The sequence below is a fragment of the Coregonus lavaretus genome (genome assembly GCF_964263955.1).
Source record: "Coregonus lavaretus genome assembly, chromosome: 32".
Classification (NCBI taxonomy): domain Eukaryota; kingdom Metazoa; phylum Chordata; class Actinopteri; order Salmoniformes; family Salmonidae; genus Coregonus; species Coregonus lavaretus.
The window spans coordinates 23,251,722-23,275,586 of record NC_140019.1 but is presented as its reverse complement, the minus strand read 5'-3'; the positions used below and the strand labels follow the sequence as shown (position 1 = coordinate 23,275,586).

At 44.7% G+C, this 23,865-nt stretch overlaps 2 protein-coding genes across 3 annotated transcripts in view; both read right to left on the bottom strand.

Moving 5' to 3' along the window:
- LOC311107873 (transmembrane anterior posterior transformation protein 1 homolog) overlaps positions 1-13,082 on the bottom strand; it is a gene marked incomplete at its 5' end in the record, with an annotated part of 29,620 nt that extends 16,538 nt beyond the window's left edge. Inside the window, 3 exons of the mRNA XM_084150451.1 lie at positions 781-899; positions 11,053-11,183; positions 12,890-13,082. Of these exons, the coding sequence (XP_084006577.1) occupies positions 781-899; positions 11,053-11,183; positions 12,890-13,082 (443 nt within the window). The remainder of the gene's footprint in view (positions 1-780; positions 900-11,052; positions 11,184-12,889) is intronic.
- A 920-nt stretch (positions 13,083-14,002) lies between these two features.
- The window catches only part of LOC311107824 (LIM domain-binding protein 2-like), a 116,060-nt gene continuing 106,197 nt past the window's right edge, over positions 14,003-23,865 (bottom strand). For both annotated transcript variants that reach the window (XM_084150386.1, XM_084150387.1), the window contains exon 9: positions 14,003-17,013. In XM_084150386.1, coding sequence (XP_084006512.1) covers positions 16,783-17,013 — 231 coding nt within the window. In that variant the 3' untranslated portion in view covers positions 14,003-16,782. The remainder of the gene's footprint in view (positions 17,014-23,865) is intronic.

The window sequence follows — 23,865 nt, the reverse complement described above, 5'->3', positions numbered from 1 at the left end:
CCGTGGCGAGCACAGCCCTGTTTGTGAACACTACTAATCCAAAATGGCCCCTCAGTGGCTTTAGCATGGAGCATGAAGAATACAGCACAAAGCTGCATGTCAGGACAAACAAGACGGAGATGGTGAAACCATAAATATAAATGATGAAGCTGTGGCAGGCGTGAGACGAGCATACCTGCTCCGATTGCAGTAGGGGCATACGTTTGCCCTGCAGGGAAAGAAGGTAAGGGAAGAGAGTGATCTTTGTACAGACCAGTCACAGGCAAACTGAGTGAGTACAATACTTACTGTACAGTATAAACCTAGCTTACGTATGGATCAGTCGTCAGAAAGGCAGAATCCTAACTAGAGATATGAGCAAACTCCAGTTTTCATGCAAATCTCATTCATATCAGGGTGTTATTTACGTGAACGTTTGAGTTACACACTCAAAATTAGGATTATTCCCCACTTGGGGAACTAGGCCTATTTTGGGGGAAAACTGGGTGAGATGGCCCTATCTATATAGCCCTATACATATTGCCCTATTAACCCCTTATGTTGTAACATAAAGAATCATCTATGTTATAGATAGATATGGTAGTGGTCACGTAGCACCCTTCATTCCAATCCAATCATGCAGTGTTTCTTCGTCAGTGTCAGAGCTGCGTTCAACAGGGCACACATTTACGGAACGTTCAGATAGAAATACATTTGGTAGAATAGACATGCATTTCAGATCTATTCACGGCATTTCTATAGCGACCCAGAGAGTCTGTGTGTTTGTGTGCGTGGGCTCACCGGAGGCCGCAGCAGGGCAGGGTGAAGAGGTGTAGCAGGGCCAGCAGCACCCGCAGGGGCAGCAAAGTGAACACATAGAGGAAGGCATCCAGACAAAGGAAGAAGCCAAAGATCATCAGCTGTAGGGTAGAACACAACACACACAGGTAAAACATGGCTGTGTGTGTGTGTGTGTGTGTGTGTGAGAGAGAGAGAGTATGTCGGCTATGTGTGAGTTTAAAAGCAGCAGTGTTTGTCAGTCGCTCTCTCTATACAGTATGCACACACACAGGTTAAACCCTGTGTGTGTGTGTGTCTACAGTAAGCGTGGCATGTTTTCATTTTCACAGGCTATCAGCATGTTCAGAGATGACTTGGGTTGTACTACTTTGAATATAGTGTAGCATTTCCTAGTATGAGACAGCAAGATTGAGGTAGGCTACAGGCTAAAACAAACACATTAGGCTAAGTATTAAGCTATTTGTTTGGCTGCGTGTTAATCTATGATCATCAAAACATTGGTAGAGGTCATACGTCAACACCACACATCAGACTTGACCCACTGGTTTCACTCAGATCTTTTGCATTTTACGAAAAGAGGAAAAAAAAAACTATCCATTTCAATCCCATTTATACAAAAAAAGTTTTCAAAAATGTCATGATTAGCTTTCACCTTAAAATGAATCGTCACAGTCTACACATCACACTCAATACAAAGTTTGAAGAGAAATGAAAATATACACCTAAGATGCAACTTTTGAGGAAGCAAGGTTAAAAAGGGAAAAAGCCTGCAAACATGAACCCCACACATACCTTCTCAAATAGCAAATACCATCTGAGACCAGTCATCTCATGATAAGGGAGGTTATTAAACGCCTGCCAGCTCCAGTAAGTCCTGCGTTAGCCTCACAAACATCAGTAGTGATGGTGTTGCAACACTTCCCGTTTCCCACCAGGAAGTGAGTAGTGGGGGTTGGGTTGGTTAAAGAGAGTCACAAGTCACTCTTTCATTGGTCGGTCCCTGGATGTTCCCTTCAGGCAGAGCTTCTAGACCTAGATCTGTTTACACACATTCCACAGATCTCCAGGGCTTGAAATGCTATGGCTAACCAATGAGAATTGGAGTGGGGACGTAGATTAAGCTAGGTGATGACTGATCTACACTGATGTTCAGTCTCAATGTGAAGGTCTGAGGGCGCAATCTTCCGAGGGCAAATTCCAAATGAAAAATATCAATGATGTGAAGGTTGTGGTCCATTTGATCTCTACAGTGCCTTCAGAATGTATTCACACCCTTTGACTTTCGTTTTTACACCTGTCCAGTAACTTTCAAACCCACATTCAACCACAAAGGCTAGGTAGGTTTTCCAATGCCTCGCAAAGAAGGGCACCTATTGGTAGATGGGTAAAATTGTCACGACTTCCGCCGAAGTTGGTGCCTCTCCTTCGTCACCGGCTTTCTAGCTGCCACCGATCTACGTTTCTTTTTCCATTTGTTTTGTCTTGATTGTACACACCTGGTTCCCATTACATTATATTATTTCCCTATTTAACCCTCTGGTTCCCACATGGTTTTGTGCGTGTTTGTTCTTTGTTTTGTGTCTAAGACGTATGTGAGCTGGTGTGTTTTCCCTGCGTGGAGATTAGTGTTGTTTATTTTTCGAGTACGTTGTTTACTCAGTTCTGTGTCCTGCGCCTGACTCCATCCTACCGCTGCACATTGACACTTGACAGAAACACACACCTCATATGGAGTCAGCAGGTGCATCCAGTCCTCCGGTACCAGTGGAGGAGCGCGTCCAGCAGCACGCGACGATGCTCCAGAATCTTGGCACAGCCATGGATCGCGTGTTGCAGACCATGGAGCGATGGGAGAGAGGGGGTTTTCCCACAAACCCATCAACTTCAGATCAACCCACACCGATGTCCATCCCTCCGTCACCTGGACCCAGTGGGATTCGGCTCCTGCTCCCGAGGGCATATGATGGGATGGCTGCCGGGTGCCAGCGGTTCCTGCTCCAGGTGGAGCTCTACCTGGCGACCATCCACCCGGCTCCCTCGGGATACGAGAGCGTGTCCGCCCTCATCTCCTGTCTGTCTGGGAGAGCGCTTGAGTGGGCCAACGCCGATTGGGGAGGAATAGACGCAGCGTTGGTTCGCTATGAGGATTTCACCCGCCGCTTCTGGGCGGTCTTCGATCATCCACCTGAGGGGAGAGCGGCGGGGGAACGCTTGTTCCACCTCAGACAGGGGAAGAGGAGCACACAGGACTTCGCACTGGACTTCAGGACCTTGGCTGTCAGCGCGGGATGGAATGAGAGGGCCCTGATCGACCATTAACGGTATAGTCTACGTGAGGACGTTCAATGGGAGCTGGCATGCAGGGACACCACCCTTACCCTCGACCAGCTGGTGGATTTATCTATACGGCTGGATAACCTGTTGGCCACCCGCGGACATCCGGGTCAGGGTCCGTCCATTCCATCCCCCAGCACCTACGACCCTACCCCTATGGAGCTCGGAGGTGCTGCTCTAAGGGTGACCGGAGGGGGGGCCATTTCTTGCACCAACTGTGGCCACAGAAGGCACACTGCTGGTCGGTGCTGGGGAGGATCCCCAGGGAGTCGAGGCACCCGACTCACCCAGAGCTCCCTGTTGCGCACATGAGTGTATGCATAGAATTTCCTGAGTTTTCCCCGCCTTCCCAGCATAAGGCGCTAGTAGATTCAGGCGCAGCTGGGAACTTTATTGACCGTTCATTTGCACGTAGATTAGGGATCCCTATTGTTCCTGTTGATGTGCCCTTCCCTGTACATGCCTTAGATAGTCGTCCTTTAGGGTCGGGCCTGATTAGGGAGGTCACAGCTCCACTATGTATGAAAACACAGGAGGGTCACGAGGAGAGAATTAGTCTCCAGCGTTTCCTGTGGTGTTGGGGCTTCCCTGGTTGGCCTCTCATGACCCCACTATTTCGTGGCAACAGAGGGCTCTCAAGGGATGGTCACGTCAGTGCTCAGGGAGGTGTGTAGGTGTCTCTATAGGTGCAACTACGGTGGAGAGTCCAAACCACGTCTCCACTATGCACATTCCCCCTGAATATGCCGATTTGGCTCTCGCCTTCTGTAAAAAGGCGGCGACTCAACTACCACCCCATCGACAGGGGGATTGTGCAATAAATCTCTCCAGGTAGGCACAGCACTTCCCAGGAGTCACGTGTATCCTCTGTCTCAGGAGGAGACGGCGGCTATGGAAACATATGTCTCCGAATCTCTGGGACAGGGATACATTCGGCCTTCCACTTCACCTGCCTCCTCAAGTTTCTTTTTTGTGAAGAAGAAGGATGGAGGTTTACGCCCGTGCATTGACTATCGAGGTCTAAATCAGATCACTGTGAAGTACAGTTACACAGTGCCTCTCATAGCCAGTGTGACAGTCATTGCACGGGGCGCGCTTCTTCACCAAATTGGATCTCAGGAGCGCTTACAACCTGGTGCGTATCTGGGAGGGGGATGAGCGGAAGACGGCATTTAGTACCACCTCTGGGCACTATGAGTACCTCGTCATGCCGTACGGGTTGATGAATGCTCCATCAGTCTTCCAATCCTTCGTAGACGAGATTTTCAGGGACCTGCACGGGCAGGGTGTAGTGGTGTATATAGATGACATTCTAATATACTCCGCTACACGCGCCGAGCATGTGTCCCTGGTGCGCAAGGTGCTTGGTCGACTGTTGGAGCATGACCTGTACGTCAAGGCTGAGAAATGTCTGTTCTTCCAACAGTCCGTCTCCTTCCTAGGGTACCGCCTGTCCGCGTCAGGGGTGGAGATGGAGAATGACCGCATTTCAGCCGTGCGTAATTGGCCGACTCCAACCACGGTAAAGGAGGTGCAGCGGTTCTTAGGGTTTGCCAACTACTACCGGAGGTTTATCCGGGGCTTTGGTCAGGTAGCGGCTCCCATTACCTCCTTGCTGAAGGGGGGACCGGTGCGACTGCAGTGGTCAGCTGGGGCAGACAGGGCTTTTGGTCACCTTAAGGCTCTGTTTACCTCGGCTCCCGTACTGGCTCATCCTGATCCCGCCTTGGCATTCATAGTAGAGGTGGACGCGTCCGAGGCTGGGATAGGAGCTGTGCTGTCTCAGCGCTCGGGTACACCACCAAAGCTCCGCCCCTGTGCTTTCTTTTCAAAGAAGCTCAGCCCGGCGGAGCGAAACTATGATGTGGGGGACCGGGAGCTGTTAGCTGTTGTCAGGGCTCTGAAGGTGTGGAGGCATTGGCTTGAGGGGGCTAAACACCCTTTCCTCATTTGGACTGACCACCGCAATCTGGAGTACATCCGGGCGGCGAGGAGACTGAACCCTCGCCAGGCAAGTTGGGCCATGTTTTTCACCCATTTTGTTTACACCCTATCCTACAGACCAGGTTCCCAGAACGCTAAGGCAGACGCACTGTCCCGGATGTATGACACAGAGGAGCGGTCCACGGATCCCACTCCCATACTTCCGGCTTCTTGCCTGGTGGCACCGGTGGTATGGGAGGTTGACGCGGACATCAAGCGGGCGTTACATACAGAGCCCACTCCCACCCAGTGTCCAGTTGGGCGTCTGTACGTTCCGTCTGATGTCCGCGATCGATTGATCTGTTGGGCCCACACGTCATCCTCCACTGGTCATCCTGGCATCGGTCGGACAGTGCGCTGTCTTAGTGGGAAGTACTGGTGGCCCACTTTAGCTAAGGATGTGAGGGTTTATGTTTCCTCCTGCTCGGTGTGCGCCCAGTTCAAGGCACCTAGACACCTGCCCAGAGGGAAATTACAACCCCTACCCGTTCCACAACGGCCGTGGTCACACCTATAGGTGGACTTCGTGACGGATCTTCCTCCGTCACAAGGTAACACCACGATCCTGGTCATTGTGGATCGGTTTTCTAAGTCCTAACGTCTCCTTCCTTTGCCCGGTCTCCCTACGGCCCTACAGACTGCGGCCCTGTTTACCCACGTCTTCCGGCACTACGGGGTGCCTGAGGATATAGTGTCTGATCGGGGTCCCCAGTTCACCGAGGGTCTGGAGGGCGTTCATGAAACATCTGGGGGTCTCGGTCAGCCTGACCTCAGGTTTTCACCCCGAGAGTAATGGGCAGGTGGAGAGAGTTAACCAGGATGTGGGTAGGTTTCTGCGGTCCTATTGCCAGGACCGGCCGGGGGAGTGGGCGGCTTTCATCCCCTGGGCAGAGATGACCCAAAACTCCCTCCGCCACTCCTCCACTAACATGTCTCCGTTTCAGTGTGTACTAGGTTATCAGCCAGTCCTGGCACCGTGGCATCAGAGGCAGATCGAGGCACCTGCGGTGGATGAATGGTTTCGGTGCTCGGAGGAGACATGGGACGCTGCCCATGTGCGCCTGCAACGGGCCATCAGGCGACAGAAGGCGAGCGCCGACCGCCACCGCAGTGAGGCCCGGGTGTATGCACCGGGTCTGGCTCTCGACCCGAAACCTGCCCCTTCACATGCCCTGCCGGAAGCTGGGTCCGAGGTTTGTGGGGCCATTTAAAGTCCTGAGGAGACTGAACGAGGTATGCTATAGGTTACAGCTCCCCCCTGATTACCGTATTAACCCCTCGTTCCATGTGTCTCTCCTCAGGCCGGTGGTGGCAGGTCCGCTCCAGCAGTCTGAGGTGCGGGAGGTTCCTACGCCCCCTCTGGACATCGAGGGGGTCCCGGCGTATACTGTACGAGCCATCATGGACTCAAGGCGTCGGGCGAGGGGCCTTCAGTACCTAGTGGAGTGGGAGGGGTACGGTCCGGAGGAGAGATGCTGGGTGCCGGTGGAGGACGTCCTGGACGCTTCCTTACTGCAGGAATTTCACCGTCTCCAACCGGATCGTCCTGCGCCTCGTCCTCCGGGTCGTCCCAGAGGCCGGTGTCGGCGCGCTGCCGGAGCCGCGCGTCAAGGGGGGGGGGGGGGGGTTGGGGTACTGTCACGACTTCCGCCAAAGTTGGTGCCTCTCCTTGTTCGGGCGGCGTTCGGCAGTCGTCGTCACTGGCTTTCTAGCTGCCACCGATCTACGTTTCATTTTCCATTTGTTTTGTCTTGATTGTACACACCTGGTTCCCATTACATTATATTATTTCCCTATTTAACCCTCCGGTTCCCACATGGTTTTGTGCGTGTTTGTTCTTTGTTTTGTGTCTAAGACTTATGTGAGCTGGTGTGTTTTCCCTGCGTGGAGATTAGTGTTGTTTATTTTGAGTAAAGTACGTTGTTTACTCAGTTATGTGTCCTGCGCCGGACTCCGTCCTATCGCTGCACATTGACACTTGACAGAAACACGCACCTCATATGGAATCAGCAGGTGCATCCAGTCCTCCGGTACCAGTGGAGGAGCGCGTCCAGCAGCACGCGGCGATGCTCCAGAATCTTGGCACAGCCATGGATCGCGTGTTGCAGACCATGGAGCGATGGGAGAGAGGGGGTTTTCCCACAAACCCATCAACTTCAGACCTCCGGTTGTGCTTACTTCACTGAACTAGGCTCTGCTTGCCCACAGATAGCTTTGTTCGGGAGAACGCAGAAGTCCCCAAAAATCACATTGTGTTCTACTAGGGCTGTGGCGGTCATGAAATGTTGTCAGACGGTCATTGTCATGCAAATGACTGCTGGTCTCACGGTTAATGACCGTTAATTAACATAAACACATTTAGCATCTCCAGGCCTCCACGCATACAAGCCGCTGATGCCGCCTTTGGAACATTTAAAAGTCTAATAAATGAATTTAATATACACCATCACAATAAATCAATTTGTATTAGGCAGGTCTAAAGAAACAATATGATATGAAGAAAATGTATTTCAGAAGACTTCTGTATGTTATCTGACTATGCTCCATCCTATAGGCTGTAGGCTTGTTCATTTAGCAGACAAGATATGCTTATAAGTCCCGTGCCATTATTTTATGGTAAGAATAATATAATTGAACATAGCTGAATAAAATAGAATGGATATTTATCCCACTCCAGAGTGAGTGTGAGTGCGCATATAAAGTGGCTATGTTGAGTGTAAAAGTGATCATTTGAAACAGGTCCTATGCGCTAGATTTAGAGTTATTTGGCAAATTTAGTTGTGAATGATATAAACCTTAGAATGTCTTTGAAATAAAAATATATATGGGCTGCATGATGCAACTATAGGCTATTGATGATTTGAGAAAGTCGCTTGCGCTCTTTTCCTTTCCTCAGGCTGCACACGCTGTGCTCTCATCAAGTGATCATATTTTGACCCATCAGACTATTCTCAATTTAATCTTGTCTTTACTAATATGTAAAATTTGTTTTGATTTAGAATGTCCCATTATCAAATGGGCAGGGAAAAAAGACTTGTCATCCATATGCACTGGAATAGCGAATGGGGCCGCTTTCCTGCAGTTGGTTTTTCCAATCATGCAGGGTAGGCTACTCCGGTTTAATAGCGGAGCATGTGCTTAATATAGAGCAGCTAAGAAATAAATATGGTAGAAGCTGGGAGCATCCTCTTTTTAGTGGCAACAATCAAAACTTTGCTTTCACACGGGATTGCATATAGAAATGTCTGGGCTTATTTCACTCCACTCTTCAACCACTGTTTGAGGAGCATGCCGCCTCTCGCTGCGCAACAAGTGATATTCCGCCCAAACTCTGTATGCCATGGGCTCTCCAACCATGTTCCTGCAGCTACCCATTACTTCATTTAGGAAACCAAGTGAAATCTGTTCGGGAACATCGATAGTAACATGTTTTCACAACGAAACATATTTCATTAAACTGTTGACAGCCCCTCTCTCTGCACACTGAAAAAAGGAATGAAGGAGAGAGAGTCAATGGAAACTCACAGTGGTGGGATATTCTGTAGCTAAAGGTAATGTGTCAGCCTATTAATTATGGAAATATTTGTTTAAAAAATGCCCTGTTACTAGGCTATTCAAAATCAAATACATATTCACTATAATTGTAGGCTAACTCAAAGCCGCCCTACACAAGCAATGAACCAACAGCATCACCTATGACTGTATGTTCTCTCCCAGATTCATGGATAGAAAGTTTGGATCATAGCATAAGGTAACCAGTCCATCCAGTATGCATAATAATACAGTCCACACTCAAAGGTGATTACTAGAATTTGTTTACATTTTGTAGTAATGGCTAGACCAATTATGTACCAAAGACATCTTAAATCTATGTTAAAAAATTAAAATAAAATGTTCTGCCATGTGTAATATGTGGTAGGCTATGTATTGTAGGCTATAACAGCACAATCATTATTTTAATTCAGGAGGGTTTTTTGGGCTTGGGCTCATATATCGGTCTATGCGTATGCATAAGCTCTAATATGCTTATGGATGTTTTGAATTAATCATCCCCTTAGAAAGCGCTGTCCATTTCATTGTGTATCTTTGAAACAACATCCACAACAACCATGTTTTCCACTCAGTTTCAACCGGTTGTTGAACTTCTTTCTTTAAATTGATCAATCACAGTGAGGTGAGTTTTAAAAGCATGATACTGTTTTGATGATAAGTGTTTGATGTGATTTTCGATTGCAGTTGCATTGATGTCGGAGTGGTCAGAGAAACAATAGAGCGCTGAGTACCAGGCCATTAGGACCTGATGGTCGTTAGCGAGTTGGGTTCTGTATGCATGTCCAGAGTGCATAAGAGGAGATTACCATGACTCAATGGTCACGTGGAATTTGTCTCCGGTCATGACTCATGACTGCCAGTGTGGCAGTAATACAGTCACCGCAACAGCCCTAGGTTCAAAGAAATGATGGCAAAAAAACAAAAAAACAATTAAAAATAAATAAAAGAGAGATGGCAAACAAGTCAGGTTGCTCAGCTGATTGGTTGACATACTGTCAATTGAGAAATGTTGTGACTAAACGTAACAAAAATAATAAGAACTTACACTACCAAACCAAGATAAATGACATAATACACAATGGAAAATGACTTTGGAGTACCTTAAATGATATTATGGGCAGAAAACCCAATTAATCTCCATCGTTCATTGAAGTTGATGGGTCATTTATAACTAAACCTTTCGATATTGCCAATCATTTCAATGACTATTTCACTATTAAAGTGGAAAAACTCAGAAGTGAAATGACAACATTGAACAGTGAACCGTCGTATTTTTGTATAAAATATCTAATAATGAAAGAGAAGGATTGCTGTTTTGAATTTGGTCAAGTTAGTGTAGGAGAGGTGGAAAAACGATTGTTATCCATCAATAATGATAAGCCACCAGGTATAGCCAACATAGATGGGAAACTATTGAGAATGGTAGCAGACTGTATTGCTACTCCTATTTGCTATATCTTTAACCAAAGCCTAAAGGAGTGTGTCCACAGGCGTAGAAGGATGCTAAAGTAATTCCACTGTCTAGAAATAGCACTCAACTTGTACTGCACTGACTCAGATGACTGATGATTGGTTAAAATAAACGGATTAAAATATGATAGTTGGAGCTGTATTGTTAGATTTCAGTGGAGCCTTTGATGTTAATAAATTTGATCATAAATTGTTTTTGAAGAAACTCACTTGCTATGCAACCCCTGCCATCACATGGTTGGAGAGTTATTTATCCAATAGAACCCAGAGAGTGTTCTTCATTGGAAGCTTCTCTAACATCAGATACAATATATTAAAAGTAGTCCCAGAATAGTAGCTACCTCAGAGCACACACAAGTGTCTTCTCAATGTTTGAGGGTTCGAGGAGAGAAATAAAGGCAGGGGTAAATTGACCTATTTCTGGTATCAGACACTAGTGCAGAGGTTTATTATTCCAAGATGAGTTTGCAGAGGTACATTTAGGGGAATCTTTGTTCACATTCTCAATGGAATGTGTTACAACACCACCATGTACTGGTTCTATAGAGACACTGCATCATGTTATCAATGTAATGTGTTACAACACCACCATCTACTGGTTGTATAGACACTGCATCATACTTATTATGTCTATGACAGCATACCGAAAAACATTCTGGGCTGCAATTATAGACAATAGCAATAAAAGGACAGAGAAAGAACCATGTAGCCCTACACACTATTCTCTGTATATCAATTTGTGTCAACTCTATAAAAAATGCTATGTGAATATAAAAAAAAAATAGAATAACAATAACTGTTAATTTCACTGGAAATACCAATGCCCCAGAACATTACCAAGGGCAATGCTAAACAAACACTGCTGAACTGACCGTTTTGTGTGGTTATCTGTGTGTGTGTGTGAGGTTCCCAGGGAGCCTCTACTGTACCTGCCTTTTCCAGTTCTCTGGGAATGCGCATGCATGTGTACACTCTCTCTCTGCGCTCCGTGTATTTTGCTTCGTTGTGCTCCAGGAAGTAGCCCCGGGTCAGCTCAGCACACAGGAAGCGTGCCAGCGACGGATCTGGAAAAACATTGTGACAACACTTAGCGCTCTGTTACCACAGGGCTATTGTCCCTCCACGGTCACTGTTCACACTCCTGGTGATCAACACAATGGCCAAAATACATGTCAGTGTGCCAATTGTGGGAAGCTCTGACACAGAAAACAAAAATATGGCATGAATGAAAATGTAAGGGAAAGGAAGTTTCTCTTTTGAAAATGAAAGATAAAGAATTTGACACACCAATCGTTGCCTAAAAAAGACCTCAAGTAGCCTAACCATTCATATAGGACCCTCTGAATTGGTAATGTCTAAATGGGATGCAGCTTTCGTCAAATTGACATCAAACGTATTATTTAAATAAATAAAAATTTGCTAACCCTAACCGTTTTCCTAACATTAACCTATTTATCCTAACCTGCTACATTAATTATCCTAACCTGCTGAGTAGGTTCTCCTAAACCTGCTACAAAAAGTACATCTTGACAAAAGCTGTATCCCTTCTAGACAAAACCAACTGAATTGGAATGCCACTTTACCACTAATGATTATCTTATAAACTTGCTTGATAAGACTTTTGGTATGAGGAAAACTTTGAGCTACAATGGCATCAGAATTAATTACCATTCCATGTATGAAGTTTTGGAATACAGAAACTACCAGTATGCTGTGCTTTTAAATATACATAATAGCATAGTTTTTCAATAATTCTAAACAGTCTCACATGAGTGAGCAGAGACTGTTCTTGTTTGTTGATGTGAAGCAAAGGCGCCTGTCCCCCTTTTTACATTGACTGAGGACGTTACCCGAAATGACCCCATACTCTTTAAATATTTTCCAGTCGGTTGGAAATAGTGAGAACCTGTCAAACATGATATATTGAACACAAAAGATGATTTCCAACACAATAATTGTCTATTTTGACTGATCGTGCGACGTTGACCGGATTTCACAACTTTTTGTAGTAACTCGGCGAACAACCGTTACAGTATGCGTTGATGCATACAAAAAAAAGGCAGCAAGCTAACGTTAGCTAGACCAAAAATTGACTTTATAGGTAACGTTAACTAGAGAAACATTAACCTATGCTAAGCAAAGAACTTAGACGCTAACTACCTTTAGTACATTCTTGGGCTAGCCTAGCCTACGTGGAGGGGGGAACAGTCACTGAAGTGGGCATCGACCCTGCTAGCTAGCAAGATAGTGAACTACAGTAACTAGCATTGGGTAGCTATGAATGGGGTAAGGTTAGACGTCTCGTCCTTTGGCTAGGCGCGGTTCGTCACATGTACGCAAATGACCAGGAATTAAACGTCTAAGTAATTAGTAGCTAAATGACAAATATTTGTAATGATCAGTTAGCATATAGATATTTATCACGGGCTACTAATACAAAAGGTGAGAAAGCCTAACTGAAAGCCTGTATTTTGACAAACAATCTCGCAAGTCAGCTTGTTAGCTAACGTTAACTATGGAGTATGACAACAACACCGTTTGACAGCTAAAAAATCCAATGGCGTGCTTTGATTGGTTGTGCATTCTGTCGGGACAGCCCAACGATAACATAAAATTGTTGTGCCACTATGACATGTATTTTACAATACTTTTCATGCGATCGTCAGTTTCCAATGCATTATTTCTAGACATATTAAAGAGGTCGGTTTGTCAGATAAAATGATATCTAAACGATACCGCTTTGACCTGCGCGCGATCTAGGGAAACCCACCTGAGTTATCGCGTTCACGTTGCTCCCGTCTGACAGCATTTATATCGTAAAAGCCCAATGTTTCCGCCAAATCTGGAGTTCTACCGATTTTCTCCGACCTTGGTATGTCATCCCATGGCCGTTTCGCCTTCTTCTTGTCCTCATTGTCGGTTTCTTTTTCATCTGATGGCCCGGTCTCCAACAAGTCCGCCATCTTCACTTTCTTCTTCTTCTTCTGTGGGTTTTATGGCGGACTACATCCAAAAGTTGAATTGACGCCACCAACTGGACCGTTTGAAAGTACAAAACATATAACCATCTTCACTTGCCGCGGCGCTGGTATCAACATTCAGGGACCAACGCAACGTCATCACATTCTCGCGCAGGGATTGATGCATAAAATATACAAACATAGAAATATTGATTAAACAAACATTATCCACACCGATTATAGACCCACAAAATTCACCACATATATACACAACAGGTCAAACGTTTTAGAACACCTACTCATTCAAGGGTTTTTCTTTCTTTTTACTATTTTCTACATTGTAGAATAATAGTGAAAACATCAAAACTATGAAATAACACATATGGAATCATGTAGTAACCAAAAAAGTGTTAAACAAATCTAAATATATTTTATATTTGAGATTCTTCAAATAGCCAGGCTATCCATCCATCCAAATATTTCACATTTGATATCCTGCTGCTTCCTTGCCTTTAGTAAAATATGCCTTAATGATTGATTTCTGTCTTGAATCCTGTTCAAAGATAAACAAATGGTTCTGCTCGTCTCAAACACAGATTTGGTCTATTGATGAACCAGTTGTCCCCCTGACCCTAAATAACTCATTATATTTATCAAGGATGTAAGAAGTGGTGGCTGACATTAGCCACATTCGAAATTGGTCATAAAATAGGTTATTGTCCATCAATCTGTCACATTGAGAATACGTAGGGATACAGCACAGTTACGCTGTAGTAACATATCATATTGGCAGCCTATTGACAGACACGAGGACAGGCAGACTAGAATAAAGGTATAGGAAAACAGATTAATTGAGAAACAGACATGCATGAACACAGAATGCACAGTAATCCATACAATGTCTGCAGAAACCCAATCGGACCAATCGTTAAGCACGGTTTATTGGCACACATAATGGCAAAGCATACATACCAGACATCAGATATGACACAAAACATCTCTGCAATATAATGTACAAATTGTGCAGAATTCTAATAATACCAGGCTCAAATCTATTTAGAAATGTGTTAGCTTCCTTACAAATGCACAAATAAATACACAAAAGATCAAAACGTATATTAAATACATCCACGGTTGTCTTCTTGCCTTTAAGAAACAAAATCCAACAGAAGAGTAGACTAGAGGAGATCAGGGGGGATTCATAGTCAAAGAACAACTGGTAACACTAAAGCAGGGATTTTAAAACTGCATTTCTGTAGGGCCTTGATGCTGGTTTTTGCTCAATAATTTGCAAATTATGTATACTGAACAAAAATATAACGCAACATACAATAATTTCAACGATTTTACTGAGTTACAGTTCATATAAGGAAATCAGTCTATTGAACTAAATAAATTAGACCCTAATCTATGGATTTCACATGACTGGGCAGGGGCCTTGGATGGCATAGGCCCACCCACTTGGGAGCCAGACCCACCCACCCACTGGGGAGCCAGGCCCAGCCAATCAGAATGAGTTTTTCTCCACAAAAGGGCTTTATTACAGACAGAAATACTCCTCAGTTTCATCAGCTGTCCGGGTGGCTGGTCTCAGATGATCCCGCAGGTGAAGGAGACGGATGTGGAGGTCCTGGGCTGGCGTGGTTACACGTGGTCTGCGGTTGTGAGGACGGTTGGACGTACTGCCAAATTCTCTAAAACGACGTTGGAGGCGGCTTATGGTAGAGAAATGAACATTCAATTCTCTGGCAACAGCTCTGGTGGGCATTCCTGCAGTCAGCATGCCAATTGCATGCTCCCTCAAAACTTGAGACATCTGTGGCATTGTGTTGTGTGACAAAACTGCACATTTTAGTTGTCCCCAACACAAGGTGCACCTGTGTAATGATCATGCTGTCTAGTCAGCATCTTGAAATGCCACACCTGTCAGGTGGATGGATTATCTTGGCAAAGGAGAAATGCTCACTAACAGGGATGTAAACAAATGTGTGCACAGAATTTGAGAGAAATAAATTTTTTGTGTGTATGGAACATTTCTGGGATCTTTTCTTTCAGCTCATGAAACATGGGACCAACACTTCACATGTTGTGTTTATATTTTTGCTCAGTATATCTTTAATATCTCTCCAATGAGACTAAAATGTTGTTTAAGATATGATCTCTGCATTAATGCAATGACTGAATATAAACAAAACAATAAAAGGGCTGCTTATAGCAGCAGAAATCGGTCGGACAGACAACCAGAATCCGAAATGCCCTATAGAAATTTGAAACAGCTGTCATGTACAGTACAAAATGGTTTCAGAATGGTGGCTAATCTTAAATGGATAAAATCGTAGGTCACACCTCTTTTTCCAGAGCACAGAGATAGAGGACCCATCCTTATATCTGTGCCATTATAGCATCTGTGACAGCATGGGCAACCCATTGAAGCTACAACCCATAGGAATCCCGACCTAGTTGACTACTTTGACTACTTTAAAATGAAGGAAGCATGGTGGAAGCCCTCAATGGCGCTGCTCCTGGTATCATTCTCTATGTTACAGAGCTAGAAACCTTGTAACAGTGTTCCCAAACTGATGAACAAAATGGCTGACCAATGTGTCTCAAAAAGGTACATACTATACTGTACAGTATATCAAACAAACAAAATTAAATCATGCAGGAAAAAGCTTTAAACATCAGTTTGGGAGTAGGTCATTAAAGATAAAGAATTAAGCCAAATTCCAAATGTGAAAAATCAACATTAATGCATTGGTGTATGTCAGCAAAGTTCACATAGGTCTACTGATTGGCAACGTACAAACGTGATTGTAAAGTATTTTGGGGAGAAGCAAAAGAACACCAATACACTACAAACACAATCAAACAGGTTTGCATGAAATAACAATTGGCGCTGATGCAGTAATTCTGGAAAAGCAATCGTGGAACACGAGTCTCCCCACTTGAAGCTGTCCGTAATGGTGAAACAGAGTCACTTTCCTTTTCATTGAAAATCCAACAAAAAAACACAACATAAACAAACCAACAGTCAAATAAATGTCCAATAAAAATGCAAAAGCTCAAGACGGTGACGTCTCGGCCATCGTGGATGCAGTTTGGTGGCTCTATATGGGCTGAGTAAAAACCTTGCCGATTAGTTCTGATTGAGGCTGATAAATAAAAATAAAAATAATGCTGATGCTCTTAAAGGAGCCATTTAATTTTTTATGTTTTATTTTGACTTCCCCTGTCAACTGTCACAGAGGTGTCGCAACCTGCAGATCAAAGGTCAAAAGGGCAACAACCACAGAATCCCACTACAGTTAAAGCTCAAGGACTGAAAATGTGTCCATGAAGTACAATTCATATGAACACTGGCCTTGTGTCATTCCCAGAGCTATCCCAACTCCCCTAACACTGAGAATTCCCACCAAATCCAAACAGAGGAATTCTAGGAAAAATTGAAAAAATAAAACCCAGTATTGTTTTATGTCATCATTGCAATGCATACAACCTGTATGTATTTAGGTGAAAAAGCAGTGTTTATCGATAGCAGTTTTTTGATAATTATTTTCCCTCTGTTTTACTGAAGGGCAACATGGTCTCATTAGAATATGTCAAAAATAGTGACATTCAATCATTGAAGTTAAATGTCAGCTAAGCGGACATATGAAGGTTGGGGCACTGACTGTGCTCTCGGTGGCCTTGGTCTCTGTGTGTTCTACTGTGACGACTGCGGCGCTGTGCTCTCGGCCTTGCTGTCCTGGTTGTTGAGCGGCTTGCTGCCCCACGGGCTGTTGTTGCCGAGCGCTGGCGAGCCGTTGAAGTCATCCTCGTCGTCCAATCCGTTGGTGGCGTCGTACTGCGTGTTCTCCAGACGTGTGATCAGACGCTCGTCCTCGTCCCCGAACTCCCCGCCCATCAGGGTGGGCTCACCCACCACCATCACGTCCTGAAAGGAAAGAGGTTAAGGACAGGTTAAAGGTCAGAGGTCAGACATTTTGAATGACACATTGTTGCATGTGTGAGAAATGCATGACATTCTGAGAGATGCTATATGTAGATTTGATAATATATTGATTATACTATAGTGATCATACAGGTTTTATGGTATGATATGCAGGTTATACTGACTCTTAATCTATGGAAATGTTCATTCAGCGCAGTTCATGTCCAAGCATATGTGAAAGCCTTTAGACGTTCATTATACTGAAATTAAGCTTAAGATGTCCACTCTAATCTGTATGGATGATATTCCACCCACTGCAATGAAGGGCCAAAAGCAAAAACACTAGAGGACATTGGGTCTCATCAAGACCAGTAGCCTACCCCTGAGATTCTAATTCTAACCAAGAATGGAGGCGTGGGTTCAGATCCCACTTCTGACACCATATGTTGGTAAGGAGATGGGACACCATTCTGTTATAGCTACAAGAACATCTTTACTAAGGCCGGGATTCGTGAGAATGCTTTTCATTGACTACAGCTCAGCATTCAACACCATAGTGCCCTCAAAGCTCATCACTAAGCTAAAGATCCTGGGACTCAACACCTCCCTCTGCAACTGGATCCTGGACTTCCTGACGGGCCGCCCCCAGGTGGTAAGGGTAGGTAACAACACATCTGCCACACTGATCCTTAACACGGGGGCCCCTCAGGGGTGCGTGCTCAGTCCCCTCCTGTACTCCCTGTTCACCCATGACTGCATGGCCAGGCGCGACTCCATCACCATCATTAAGTTTGCCGACGACACAACAGTGGTAGGCCTGATCACCGACAACGATGAGACAGCCTATAGAGAGGAGGTCAGAGACCTGGCCGTGTGGTGCCAGGATAACAACCTCTCCCTCAACGTGACCAAGACAAATGAGATGATTGTGGACTACAGGAAAAAAAAGAGGACTGAGCACGCCCCCATTCTCATTGACGGGGCTGTAGTGGAACAGGTTGAGAGCTTCAAGTTCCTTGGTGTCCACATCACCAACAAACTATCATGGTCCAAACACACCAAGACAGTCGTGAAGAGGGCACGACAAAGCCTATTCCCCCTCAGGAGACTGAAAAGATTTGGCATGGGTCCTCAGATCCTCAAAAAATTCTACAGCTGCACCATTGAGAGCATCCTGACTGGTTGCATCACGGCCTGGTATGGCAACTGGTTGGCCTCCGACTGCAAGGCACTACAGAGGGTAGTGCGTACGGCCCAGTACATCACTGGGGCCAAGCTTCCTGCCATCCAGGACCTCTATACCAAGCGGTGTCAGAGGAAGGCCCTCAAAATTGTCAAAGACTCCAGCCACCCTAGTCATAGACTGTTCTCTCTGCTACCGCACGGCAAGCGGTACCGGAGTGCCAAGTCTAGGTCCAAAAGACTTCTCAACAGCTTCTACCCCCAAGCCATAAGACTCCTGAACAGCTAATCATGGCTACCCGGACTATTTGCACTGCCCCCCCACCCCATCTTTTTACGCTGCTGCTACTCTGTTAACTATTTATGCATAGTCACTTTAACTCTACCCACATGTACATATTACTTCAACTACCTCAACTAGCCAGTGCCCCCGCACATTGACTCTGCACCGGTACCCCCCTGTATATATAGCCTCCCTACTGTTATTTTATTTTACTTCTGCTCTTTTTTTCTCAACACTTTTTTGTTGTTATTTTATTTTTATTAAAAATAAATGCACTGTTGGTTAAGGGCTGTAAGTAAGCATTTCCCTGTAATGTCTGCACCTGTTGTATTCGGCGCATGTGGCCAATACAATTTGATTTGATTTGATTCAATTCATAGCGCAGTGCACTAGACAGTTAACAATGCAGATTTTAAAGGCATTTTCCCTGACGTTCGTGGAGATCGCATTCACGGTTAACGCTGCAGATGTCGGTTCAATCTGAAATTACCTTTAAATGTCAAACGCGCTATAACACAGATCTAACGCGGATCGGATAGAATCCCAACCTAGGATAAAACCTGATATGTTGTACAGAGCATTATGGGTACTGTAGTACATAATGCTACAACCCATAAACCGCCCATGCTATCACAGTCTTTTGTGGCAAGTGAGTCCTCTATCCAGCTCTATGACAACTACTCACCATCTAACCCATCTAAACCTTCTAACCCATCTAACCCTTGTAATCCATCTAATCCATCTAACCCATCTAAACCATCTAACCCATCTAATCCATCTAACCCATTAGCTGGTGTGCTTCAACTGTTGATGATGTGTGTTTGTTGTTTCACTAAAGGGCTAAAGCCGTGTGTTTACCTTGTTTCGAAACAACCCCCTGCCGCTCCTGCAATAACAGTTGGTGCGTGGGGGGGATTTTAAGGAGTGTGTGTATGGTGAAGCACCGTGAAGGCGGTGAACCCGTATGTACACGGTCGACCCCTCTCTGAGCACTCTGTGCGAATGAAACCCCCTCCCACTGACGAAGTGGACTATCCTCCCCTTCCTGCCCCTCGCAGACCAATCAAAATTGAAGGCAGGTAGCCTAGGAGTTAGAGCGTTGGGACAGTACAGTTGCTTGTTCGAAACGCGAGCCGGCAAGGTGAAAAAATCTGCCATTTGCCCTTGAACAAGGTAGTTAACCCCCACAACAACTGCTCCCCAGGCGCGATAATGTGGACGTCGATTAAGGCAGCCCCCCGCACCTCTTTGATTCAGAAGGGTTGGGTTAAATGTGGAAGACACTGTATTTCGGTTAAATGCATTCAGATGTACAACTCACTAGGTCACCCCTTTCCTTTCCCTATAGTAATCATGTAGGACATATTTCTAAGAGATGATCCCTAGCGTTGAGGTCACAGATGAAAACATAGGGAGTTTTATTCTGTGGTTGATTCTTTATTCGCAATGTGAGGGAATTTAATTGGGTGATGTTAACTCTCTATTTTGATAGGTACAGTGGGGAAAAAAAGTATTTAGTCAGCCACCAATTGTGCAAGTTCTCCCACTTAAAAAGATGAGAGAGGCCTGTAATTTTCATCATAGGTACACGTCAACTATGACAGACAAATTGAGAGAAAAAATCCAGAAAATCACATTGTAGGATTTTTAATTTATTTATTTGCAAATTATGGTGGAAAATAAGTATTTGGTCACCTACAAACAAGCAAGATTTCTGGCTCTCACAGACCTGTTACTTCTTCTTTAAGAGGCTCCTCTGTCCTCCACTCGTTACCTGTATTAATGTCACCTGTTTGAACTTGTTATCAGTATAAAAGACACCTGTCCACAACCTCAAACAGTCACACTCCAAACTCCACTATGGCCAAGACCAAAGAGCTGTCAAAGGACACCAGAAACAAAATTGTAGACCTGCACCAGGCTGGGAAGACTGAATCTGCAATAGGTAAGCAGCTTGGTTTGAAGAAATCAACTGTGGGAGCAATTATTAGGAAATGGATGACATACAAGACCACTGATAATCTCCCTCGATCTGGGGCTCCACGCAAGATCTCACCCCGTGGGGTCAAAATGATCACAAGAACGGTGAGCAAAAATCCCAGAACCACACGGGGGGACCTAGTGAATGACCTGCAGAGAGCTGGGACCAAAGTAACAAAGCCTACCATCAGTAACACACTACGCCGCCAGGGACTCAAATCCTGCAGTGCAAGACGTGTCCCCCTGCTTAAGCCAGTACATGTCCAGGCCCGTCTGAAGTTTGCTAGAGTGCATTTGGATGATCCAGAAGAGGATTGGGAGAATGTCATATGGTCAGATGAAACCAAAATAGAACTTTTTGGTAAAAACTCAACTCGTCGTGTTTGGAGGACAAAGAATGCTGAGTTGCATCCAAAGAACACCATACCTACTGTGAAGCATGGGGGTGGAAACATCATGCTTTGTGGCTGTTTTTCTTCAAAAGTACCAGGACGACTGATCCGTGTAAAGGAAATAATGAATGGGGCCATGTATCGTGAGATTTTGAGTGAAAACCTCCTTCCATCAGCAAGGCATTGAAGATGAAACGTGGCTGGGTCTTTCAGCATGACAATGATCCCAAACACACCGCCCGGGCAACGAAGGAGTGGCTTCGTAAGAAGCATTTCAAGGTCCTGGAGTGGCCTAGCCAGTCTCCAGATCTCAACCCCATAGAGAGTTGAAAGTCTGTGTTGCCCAGCGACAGCCCCAAAACATCACTGCTCTAGAGGAGATCTGCATGGAGGAATGGGCCAAAATACCAGCAACAGTGTGAAAACCTTGTGAAGACTTACAGAAAACGTTTGACCTGTGTCATTGCCAACAAAGGGTATATAACAAAGTATTGAGAAACTTTTGTTATTGACCAAATACTTATTTTCCACCATAATTTGCAAATGAATTCATTAAAAATCCTACAATGTGATTTTCTGGAAAAAAAAATCTCATTTTGTCTGTCATAGTTGACGTGTACCTATGATGAAAATTACAGGCCTCTCTCATCTTTTTAAGTGGGAGAACTTGCACAATTGGTGGCTGACTAAATACTTTTTTTCCCCCACTGTACAGGTCTAAACATAAGTGAGTATCTAGGAGATGCAATTCAATAATTTAAGAAATGTTAGATGATTGATTACTGGTAGTTATAAATACAGTTGAAGTCGGAAGTTTACATACACTTAAGTTGGAGTCATTAAAACTTGTTTTTCAACCACTCCACAAATTTCTTGTTAACAAACTATAGTTTTGGCAAGTCGGTTAGGACATCTACTTTGAGCATGACACAAGTAATTTTTCCAACAATTGTTTACAGACAGATTATTTCACTGTATCACAATTCCAGTGGGTCAGAGGTTTACATACACTAAGTTGACTGTGCCTTTAAACAGCTTGGAAAATTCCAGAAAATATGTAATGGCTTTAGAAACTTCTGATAGGCTAACTGACATCATTTGAGTCAATTGGAGGTGTACCTGTGGATGTATTTCAAGGCCTACCTTCAAACTCAGTGCCTCTTTGCTTGACATCATAGGAAAATCAAAATAAATCATCCAAGACCTCAGAAAAAAAATGGTAGACCTCCACAAGTCTGGTTCATCCTTGGGAGCAATTTCCAAAAGCCTGAAGGTACCACGTTCATCCGTACAAACAATAGTACGCAAGTATAAACACCATGGGACCACGCAGCCGTCATACCGCTCAGGAAGGAGACGCGTTCTGTCTCCTAGAGATGAACGTACTTTGGTGCGAAAAGTGCAAATCAATCCCAGAACAACAGCAAAGGACCTTGTGAAGATGCTGGAGGAAACAGGTACAAAAGTATCTATATCCACAGTAAAACGAGTCCTATATCGACATAACCTGAAAGGCAGCTCAGCAAGGAAGAAACCACTGCTCCAAAACCGCCATAAAAAAGCCAGACTATGGTTTGCAACTGCACATGGGGACAAAGATCTTACTTTTTGGAGAAATGTCCTCTGGTCTGATGAAACAAAAATAGAACAGTTTGGCCATAATTACCATCGTTATGTTTGGAGGAAAAAGCGGGATGCTTGCAAGTCGAAGAACACCATCTCAACCGTGCAGCACGGGGGTGGCAGCATCATGCTGTGGGAGTGCTTTGCTGCAGGAGGGACTGGTGCACTTCACAAAATAGATGGCATCATGAGGAAGGAAAATTATGTGGATATATTGATGCAACATCTCAAGACATCAGTCAGGAAATTAAAGCTTGGTCGCAAATGGGTCTTCCAAATGGACAATTACCCCAAGCACACTTCCAAAGTTGTGGGAAAATGGCTTAAGGACAACAAAGTCAAGGTATTGGAGTGGCCATCACAAAGCCCTGACCTCAATCCTATAGAACATTTGTGGGCAGAACTGAAAAAGCGTGTGCGAGCAAGGAGGCCTACAAACCTGACTCAGTTACACCAGCTCTATCAGGAGGAATGGGCCAAAATTCACCCAACTTATTGTGGGAAACTTGTGGAAGGCTACCTGAAACGTTTGACCCAAGTTAAACAATTTAAAGGCAATGCTACCAAATACTAATTGAGTGTACGTAAACGTCTGACCCACTGGGAATGTGATGAAATAAATAAAAGCTTAAATAAATCATTCTCTCTACTATTATTCTGAAATTTCACATTCTTAAAATAAAGTGGTGATCCTAACTGACCTAAGACAGGGAATTTTTACTAGGATTAAATGTCAGGGATTGTGAAAAACTGAGTTTAAATGTATTTGGCTAAGGTGTATGTAAACTTCCGACTTCAACTGTATGTGATCAAATTGACTATGTTAGGACAGTATTGGTTGTTCTAGGCAGGCTGAGTTGTATATCTCATTTTCCCTGGTCTGCTAAACCCTCTCTCTCCTCAGCAGCCCACAACCTCCCACTGCATCTCAGGAGGAAGCTACACAGTTAAATGAAACACACGGTTCACTGCCCATGTGTGTCAATGCGGCGTGGCATGGGAGCTCTCGCTAACCTCCTCTGATGTGCAGATGTGTGCACATGTATGAACACACACGCACGCAGACACGCAGACACACACACGCAGACACAAACACACACATGCAGACACACACACAAACACACACATGCAGACACACACACAAACACACAAACACACACCAACCAGAGGATCCGGATTGGTGGGGGGGGGGTTGGCAACGTCTCTCAAACCCCCCTAGCTCCCGCCTCTACACCCTACTATGCCTTAATCACACTAATTAATTTAGGTGAGATTTTTGACTAAATGACAATATCCACACTGATTTGTCAATTTGCATAGCTAATTAAGTCATTAGCTCAAAACGTGCTGATTGCCAACAAGCCTTAAATTCGCCATCTGTTCCTGCGAGGGTGG